At 32.8% G+C, this 7,840-nt stretch overlaps 3 protein-coding genes and 1 long non-coding RNA gene across 11 annotated transcripts; 2 read left to right on the forward strand and 2 right to left on the reverse strand.

Moving 5' to 3' along the window:
- Positions 1-2: 2 nt before the first annotated feature.
- LOC122571578 lies at positions 3-3,301 on the forward strand. Of its 8 annotated transcripts, none has more exons than XR_006318119.1 (7): positions 6-264; positions 415-865; positions 1,251-1,338; positions 1,433-1,611; positions 1,701-2,453; positions 2,920-3,086; positions 3,161-3,301. It is a non-coding gene; the product is annotated as an uncharacterized LOC122571578 (long non-coding RNA). The 8 variants fall into 8 exon arrangements; XR_006318117.1 differs by having other exon boundaries at positions 415-599; positions 720-865; positions 1,433-2,453; XR_006318118.1 differs by having other exon boundaries at positions 8-264; positions 415-580; positions 720-865; positions 1,433-2,453.
- Positions 3,302-4,703: 1,402 nt separating this feature from the next.
- Positions 4,704-5,915, forward strand: LOC122572057 (ER lumen protein-retaining receptor). Its single transcript, XM_043736586.1, has 3 exons — positions 4,704-4,909; positions 5,010-5,199; positions 5,439-5,915. The coding sequence occupies exons 1-3, from the start codon at positions 4,819-4,821 to the stop codon at positions 5,794-5,796; spliced, it is 639 nt and encodes a 212-aa protein (XP_043592521.1). The 5' UTR covers positions 4,704-4,818; the 3' UTR covers positions 5,797-5,915.
- A 308-nt stretch (positions 5,916-6,223) lies between these two features.
- LOC122572054 (DNA polymerase subunit gamma-2, mitochondrial) lies at positions 6,224-7,332 on the reverse strand. The gene is made up of 2 exons (XM_043736578.1): positions 6,793-7,332; positions 6,224-6,708 (listed from the first exon to the last, which is right to left on the reverse strand). The coding sequence occupies exons 1-2, from the start codon at positions 7,330-7,332 to the stop codon at positions 6,280-6,282; spliced, it is 969 nt and encodes a 322-aa protein (XP_043592513.1). The 3' UTR covers positions 6,224-6,279.
- LOC122572060 (glutamyl-tRNA(Gln) amidotransferase subunit C, mitochondrial) lies at positions 7,329-7,773 on the reverse strand. Its single transcript, XM_043736590.1, has one exon. It carries the CDS (start codon positions 7,734-7,736, stop codon positions 7,329-7,331), a length of 408 nt encoding a protein of 135 aa, XP_043592525.1. The 5' UTR covers positions 7,737-7,773.
- Positions 7,774-7,840: the final 67 nt, after the last annotated feature.

Genomic DNA, 7,840 nt, shown 5'->3' on the forward strand with positions numbered 1-7,840 from the left:
TGTATCGATATATAATGCGACGATATATTCAGTACCAATACCTAACTCAAACATATCGAAAATGTCCAATCAGACTTTGAAATAAATTCAATTCAATTCACTTCTAAGCAAAATTAACTAAAAAATATTCAACAATAAGCGCAGCAACATCTTTTTCATTTGAACGGCTGTTCTCCAAAGCGGATCGAGGTCTAAATGAAGCAAGAAATCGCTTAAATGGAGGACATTTCCAACAATTGCTATTTTTAGTTCCATTGAAGACTGGTATTTTAAATAAAATAATCTATATTTTATAATTGGATTTAATATCCTATAATTATGTTTATTGTACATTTATAGCATCAAATTTAAATAAATTATTTATTTTCATTTTTAGATTTTATTTTAACTAATATACTTCTAATTTAATTACAGGTATCAGTACCGTTGATATCAATATTTTATTCCCGATATTATATCTTATCAATACTCGAAGTATCAATATATATCAATACCAAATACCGATATAATTTAAATATATCGCTATCACTACTTCAGGATGGTAGTAGCAGTTAAAAATAGTATCCCACGTTTCTAACGTGTAAGTCGAAGCGAACAAGGTGATGGCCAATGCAATGTTAAAAATCAGTGTTATGATCCGACCTGCGGGATCGTTATTTATCTGTTCCGAATTCAATTTAAAATAATATTCGAATGACTTTAACTCGACAATGTTCTAGAAATGGTATTCGCTGTCGCTAGAAATAGCCAAGAGACTATTTCGATAAGTTCGACTGTTGTTCGTTATTCCCAATCGCCGAATTCCTCGGCTTCACTAGGTAACACTGCCAGAGGGGGTCGATCCTCGGTTATCCCGAAATAAGAGGTGAGCGACTGAATGAGATAAATACAAAATTTGACCCATTTATCATCTATAGCGCGCTGCTATCTTGAATATCTCAGTCGATCGTGTACTTGATATCGATCCTCGTTAGTATGCAGGTATGAGTAGTGTCGTCTAGCGTGTTAATGATACTGGTAAGTATTTGCACTTTCGGCTTAACTGCTATGGGCAGGGGTACTAGCATGGGGAGGATTAAAGTTTCTTAAGGAAGGATGAATGATTTTAATATTTCTTTAATTCATCAGTTTATTTAATTTCATCAAGTTGCTATATTTATTAACTTATTTTGTCACACATTTATTATTCCGTTTTATTTATCTCCGATCCCTCCACAACAAACTCAATAGAATATATATAACTATCGTAGTTAACGAGCGAAACGGCCCTTGACGACAGCGGGTGTAGCTCTTCTGGGCGAAGGGCACCCTCGCGTTCAGGAATAGGTGAACTAAAAGGTGAAAACTTTATGTCCCCCATTTTTGTGTCCTTTCCCTCTTATATTCCTCCTCGCTCTTGGCATCTAACGTCAATGAGAAATTAATTTTCCAGTGTTCTCTGTTGGAACCAACGTAACCTCGCAAGTCTCGCCCAAAGACGAGCGGGCAATTGCCTGCTAACAGTGGGAGGAGAAATTGTGAAGACCAGTAGGCGTCTTCAATTATTAAAGATACCGTAACCGGATGCGATTTTACAACCACATTTAACAGTCAAAGGTTGCATCAGCGAACGTAGAGCTTCATTTGTTATTATTTTCGAATTAAGTTATTATAAGGGAGTGAGAATGGATAGACCCAAACGAATTGTTTTATTTAAATAGTAACACGAAATAGTCGAGCAGTGAGGAGGGTGGTTACAAATCTATGTGTTACAAAGCTCTCACCTTGTTATTATACTCCATCGATCACATAAAGAGAATTATCGGTAGTCAATTATACTTGGCTGAACTATCTGAACTTGTTTACCAAATGAACTTCTATTGCCGATTTAACTGATCGAAGTAGCTGCTCGTAGTAACTGTTTACTGATTGATGTTAAGTAACTCGCTGAAGCGACTGAACCAAACTGTTTACCGAAAGACCGAACTGAAGCGACTGATTGAAACAACTGTGACTGACTTGATTCGAAGTTCGAAGGATAAGTATCACGCAATATTTCGTTACCACGTGAACTGTTTGTCTTTGTGCGAACGATGGAATGTTAACACGTAGTTATCTTGTGACTGTTGCAGTTTCACGTTGGGGTTTGGTATGTGGTCTTCCCAAGAGTGTTGCAGTCTTCATTTCTGCTGATGTCCTCAAGAGTATTACCATTTCATATTTCTGCTGATTAGAGTTCGATATGCGATCTTCCCAAGTGCGTTGCAGTTTCCTATCTTTGCTGATAACCTTCTCAGGAGTATTAAGGTATCCTATTTCCGCTGGTTAGAGTCTGGTATACAGTCTCCTTGGGAGCGTTGCATTCTCCCATCTTCCTTCTTCTGCCTACTGGGGTGTCATGGTGAGGTGCGCGCGTAAAGCGAGGCGCGTAGGCGAGCGTTCAATTGTTCTGCCAGCTCTCCACACTGCAACAGGTATTACTCCACACTCCGTGATATAACAAAGTGTCTTACAGTGTAATCATTTATTCGTGCGATATTTCTTTAAACACTCTGAGGACCGGCTGCTCCGACAAGCATATAGCCTAAATTTCCAGGTGTTTTTGGAGCGATTGAAAAAGATTCAAAGCGACCAATATTACATCTAATATATTGATAACGGTTTCGTATCATTCAAGCATATAACGTAATGTAAAAAACACTTTCATAACATTTCGTTTATAGCATCCATTGTTTTTTTTTTTTTTTTTTTATTTAACAGTAGTTAAAATTTTTATAGGATACCGCATGAAGTATGAAAGACGCGAATTTGTATCTCTGGCCCCCAGAGTGTTAATTCTGTTGTGCTTATTTTTGTACGAACTAATTGAAGTGGCATGGTGTGGTATTAACTGATTGTGACGTGCATATTGTTGCTTTATTATTTCAATTTTGATTGTAGGTTAGCACTTTACATCAGAGTTGACAGACTTTTGCAATTTTATTTATTATTACGATTCGTTATTCGGGCAATATTCTATAAGCGATTCGTTGTCATCACGTTCGCGTAGTTTCCTGATCATGAGCGCAGCAGAGCCGACGACCTCTGTTTCCAGCCCGGCCGTACAGGTATATAAATTCAATTTCTTGTTTACCCCTTGTTAAAATTTAGTTACTACTTCCTTTTTCGTGTATCATTTCAGTGTAAGAAATCCAAGAAGAAAAGGAAAAGGCTTAATAAGAACGGTTCGAGGAAGCGCGGACACCGTGCAGGGATGAGGTTCCAGGAACAAAAGAGAAGAGCGTGTATGTTGAAGGAAGTCTTACCCGCTTTCCTCAACACACCGAATCCTGCGTCAACGCAGCGGTCCAACAGTCCTCCTCTCGTTGACTTTACGTTGCCAGATGAAGATACTGCGGAGCTCTCACCGTGTCCGTCCCCCGTTGAATTGCTCGTGACGGACCATTGTGCCAAAGTCTGGTTATCTTCGAAGATTCCGGTCGAAATTTTGAATGCGCACGTACGTCATCATATTTCCGGTGTAGGAGGGATTTCGCCCATCGTACGGTCCTGGTGCATGGATGTCTTTCATCAAATGTATCTCACCGAAGATTTTCCTGATATGCCTTCTTATGATTTCAATATTCATCGTTTAAATTCTGATTCTACATTGTAGTGTATATATATATATATATATATATATACATATATATATATATGTATATATATATATGTATGTATGTATACACACACACACATATTTATTATTATATATTGTTATGGCTTGCGTTGATCGCAAGCCGTGACATATCCTTATCTTATCTAAAGTTACGGCTCATGTTGATCAGGAGACGTGACATCAGCCAAAAGATGGGAAATAAGAATAATGTATTCATTAATGTCAAATAAATATAAATTAAAATTTAAATAAAAATAAATAAAAGAATAAGAAAAATTTGGTGCAGATTTTGTTTACATATTTTAAAACAATAAATCAAATTATAAAATTTGATTTCAATAACACGTAAAATAGGATTATAACTAGTAATTAAAATAAGATTTTGGAAATCAACTGGAGCGTAGATTGGTTGTGATTGTGCAAGTAAAACCTTATTATCATCGAGTAAGAACAAGTCAGTAACCAATGATTAAGGCGATCCCAAGTATCACGTGATTGTACTACCCGCTCCCAGGAAATGGCTTCACACCCTTCGCCTTAAGTAAAGGTTTATGCTCTATCCCTATATTTCTATGTCCATATCATAGATGCATATCATGACTCAATTTTCAGACGATTTTCCCTAGGCTTCGGTATACGAGCGTCAAGGCCTGTTTATATGATCGTGGTATACACACCATACACTGTGGCCCAGACTTGTTTGTACATCTAGTAACTAATTCTAGTAATAACATTTAAACGATAAGAAATATAGTAATTTAGTATGAATTTAAATATTTGTATAATTTTGGGATAAAAACCCAATAATTGTGAAAGGTTAATTACATGCAATAGATCATATAAAAAATTACAATATTATTAACAAAGATGTATTAAAAATATTATATTGAGTGTTTTATTGCTTTCCATAACTGTATTATAATTGATATTTATGTTATTTATGTCATAAATATTATTAACTAAATAAAACACATATATTTAGAAATCTAAAAGCAAAATATTTACATATACTTTACGTACATTTATTGGGAACATAAAAGATGAAACACTTAAATGATGATCGGTCGGCCATCTGCTGATGTTGCAGCCGAAGCCACGTCATATTTTGTATGCTTTGTGACTTAGGTGTGTGAAGTATTTCTCGATTCTCTTATAAAAATTACTTTTCAGCAACCGAAAAGATGAACATATTTCGACTCTTAGGTGACTTATCACATCTCGTTGCAATTATCATCCTCCTTCTCAAAATATGGAAAACACGAAGCTGTGCCGGTATACATCACCGATATGATTTATATACTTATTATACCTAAACTATTATATTTTCATTTAAAATATCCATTTTTAATAATATTTGATGTGTGTTTTACAGGTATAAGTGGCAAGTCGCAAATTTTATTTGCGATTGTATATACAACACGTTATCTAGATTTGATAACAACATACGTGTCAGCATACAATACATTTATGAAGATCATTTTTATTGCAACTTCTTATGTTACAGTTTTTTTAATGTATGTGAAATTTAAAGCTACATATGATCATAATCATGATACATTTAGGTAGGTAGTATGTCTTTATTTTATAATAGTATAAGTCGGGAACAAAGATAATTGAACAATAACTGCTATCTGTCTCCTTGTCTTAGTCCCCGATTATGTAGATATATATTAAATGACTATACCATAATTATAATAATACATTTATTATGTAATATACATATATGTGTATGTTTTCATAATTTTTAAGTGACGTCTATATGTAGTAATTATATGTAATAATATCTGTTATTTGTTTTCAGAATTGAATTTTTAATCCTACCTACATCGGTGTTGGCATTATTAATCAACAATGAATTCACAATTGTAGAAGTTCTATGGACATTTAGCATTTATTTGGAGTCTGTAGCAATATTGCCACAATTATTTTTGGTATCAAAAACAGGAGAAGCAGAAAGTATTACCAGTCACTATCTTTTCGCTTTGGGGTCTTATAGAGGCCTGTATTTGTTAAACTGGGTGTATCGTTATTATGCAGAAGATCATTATGATCTAATTGCTATAGTTGCTGGTTTAGTACAAACAATTCTTTATTGCGACTTTTTCTACCTCTATATTACCAAAGTATTGAAAGGCAAGAAGTTACAACTACCTGCTTAGCTGCATAGAAGTATTATCATTTGGAAAATTATATATTGCTCAAACGAGCGGTATTATTATTAATTGAATTTATATAAATTTTGGCAATATTTAAAAATCGAGGAATGTTCATGTACAAAGTATACATTTTATTAATTGTAAAGCATTCCATTTTTCTTTACGTTCAACATCAGAAACATCCATGTATAATTTCTCATTTATATCCCACATGGCAACATTATTTTAGACTGTTATCCTCATTGATTCTCAGCATATTACGTCTTTATATAATACATAATAAGTATGTATTACTATGATAACTATATCATTCATTTAATTAAAATATACATAAAATACAAAATAATTGGAAATGAAGGTAATAATGTTGTGATTTCAAAATTTGTTATATTTTTTAGAAACTAGAAATTAATTATACTGATATTTTATATTTGTAGCTTTTGATATATTAATTTTATTTAAATGAAATCATATCATATTAATTGATTAACAACGCAGAATTATATATTTTACTAAATCGGTTACGTGTATTGCTTCACTAAGAGTTGTGGATCTATCTCTTATATATATAATGCCATTTTCAAGACTAGTCGTATCAACAGAAACTATAAAAGGAATCAAGCATGTATCTATAATTTTTTCTGAAGTGGTTAATATTGTATTTAGGCCCTTTGTTCTTAGCATATTATTTAAGTAAAGTACAAAACGATTTAAATCATCATTTTGGGTATTCTCTTCATTATTCGAACTTTTTATATGAAATGCAACTTTATGCGGTGCTAACTTGGAATGAAGATGCGTTTTGGAAGATTTATTCATATCATATGCGTCACAAAGTAGTGCTAAACAACCCCAATCTAAAGATACTTTATGCTCAACCATTTGTATGTTGGTAAAATCTTTTTTACTATCAACCTGGAAATAAAATAATCCATGAAAATAACTGTTATTTATAAATTTCTATGAATTCAAGTATATGAAAGAAGAAATGCAAGGCACCTGGGAAAATAGTTTTTGAACATCTGTATGGTAAGTTATCTTTTCCACAATAACATTGCCAAATGGAAATTGAGCTTCAATATCTACTACATTACAACCTTTTATCTTTTTTGCTTCTGTAAGCTTAAATCTAGAAGGATATTGTGCTAATCTCCGCCACCAAATTTTACGGTCTTTCTGAATTTTATGGAATAAATCTTTTGTTTCTGTACTATTGTTAAAAATATTTGTCTCAGCAATTCTGTGAGAATTTGATTTTTGTATAGGCAATAGATTTGAATCCCAATAATTTTTTGAGTTCTTTATTGAAGCTAATCCAAATGGTATATCACTCATTTCAGTTTTTATAACAAAATTTAGAGTCTGATTAAATTCATCTGATAAGAATATATTATAGCGTGACATTGTAATGCAATTTAGAAACCATTGTTCTTCAAGATTTTTTAGTAGCATTTTACCTTGAGGGCCATATATAAGCCCACATTCTGTAAGACTAATAAAATGTTTACTTATTTCCTTTAGTATGTTTCCTATATTCATGATGCTTGTACGATAGTCTGTAATGGAGCTACAAAATATTCTTCCTCTGTAACAGTAGCATTCATTAAGATTTCTTTTCTAGATATGTTATGCTCTACATTATCATTTCGCAAAAGCATGGATTCCGTCTCAAATGGACTATGCATAGGTTCAATTTCTTTATTAATCTTTGTATTACGTAAATTTTCTGTAAAAGTAATTGCAGCTTTTAGGACAGAAAAACCATAATCGTCATCAACATTAAGTAAAGATAATTGTTCTATTTTTTGTATTGTCTCTTGTTTTATAACTGGCATTGTTGAACTCGAATCTATGAGTTTCATAGAATGATGATAAAGGACTGAATTTGAAAACATTGGTAAAAATATATAATTCAGTCGTTGAGTACAACGAACAAGTGCCATTTGTAGAATGTTATTTATAATAATTAGTATTCTTACTTATCCAGCAATTAAATTTTCATCTAACAATTATTTTCTGATTTAACATTCTGTCACTGTAGTCAATA

The sequence above is a fragment of the Bombus pyrosoma genome, linkage group LG10, assembly GCF_014825855.1.
Source record: "Bombus pyrosoma isolate SC7728 linkage group LG10, ASM1482585v1, whole genome shotgun sequence".
NCBI classification, from domain to species: Eukaryota; Metazoa; Arthropoda; class Insecta; order Hymenoptera; family Apidae; genus Bombus; species Bombus pyrosoma.

Excerpts from the sequence above, each read along its gene's own strand:
- LOC122572060 (XM_043736590.1), bottom strand. The coding sequence starts at position 7,736 with ATGGCACTTGTTCGTTGTACTCAACGACTGAATTATATATTTTTACCA.
- LOC122572057 (XM_043736586.1), top strand. The coding sequence starts at position 4,819 with ATGAACATATTTCGACTCTTAGGTGACTTATCACATCTCGTTGCAATT. Across the intron at positions 4,910-5,009 it reads GAAAACACGAAGCTGTGCCG|GTATAAGTGGCAAGTCGCAA; the intron begins GTATACATCACC and ends TGTGTTTTACAG. Across the intron at positions 5,200-5,438 it reads CATAATCATGATACATTTAG|AATTGAATTTTTAATCCTAC; the intron begins GTAGGTAGTATG and ends ATTTGTTTTCAG.
- LOC122572054 (XM_043736578.1), bottom strand. The coding sequence starts at position 7,332 with ATGAATATAGGAAACATACTAAAGGAAATAAGTAAACATTTTATTAGT. Across the intron at positions 6,709-6,792 it reads TTCAAAAACTATTTTCCCAG|GTTGATAGTAAAAAAGATTT; the intron begins GTGCCTTGCATT and ends TTTTATTTCCAG.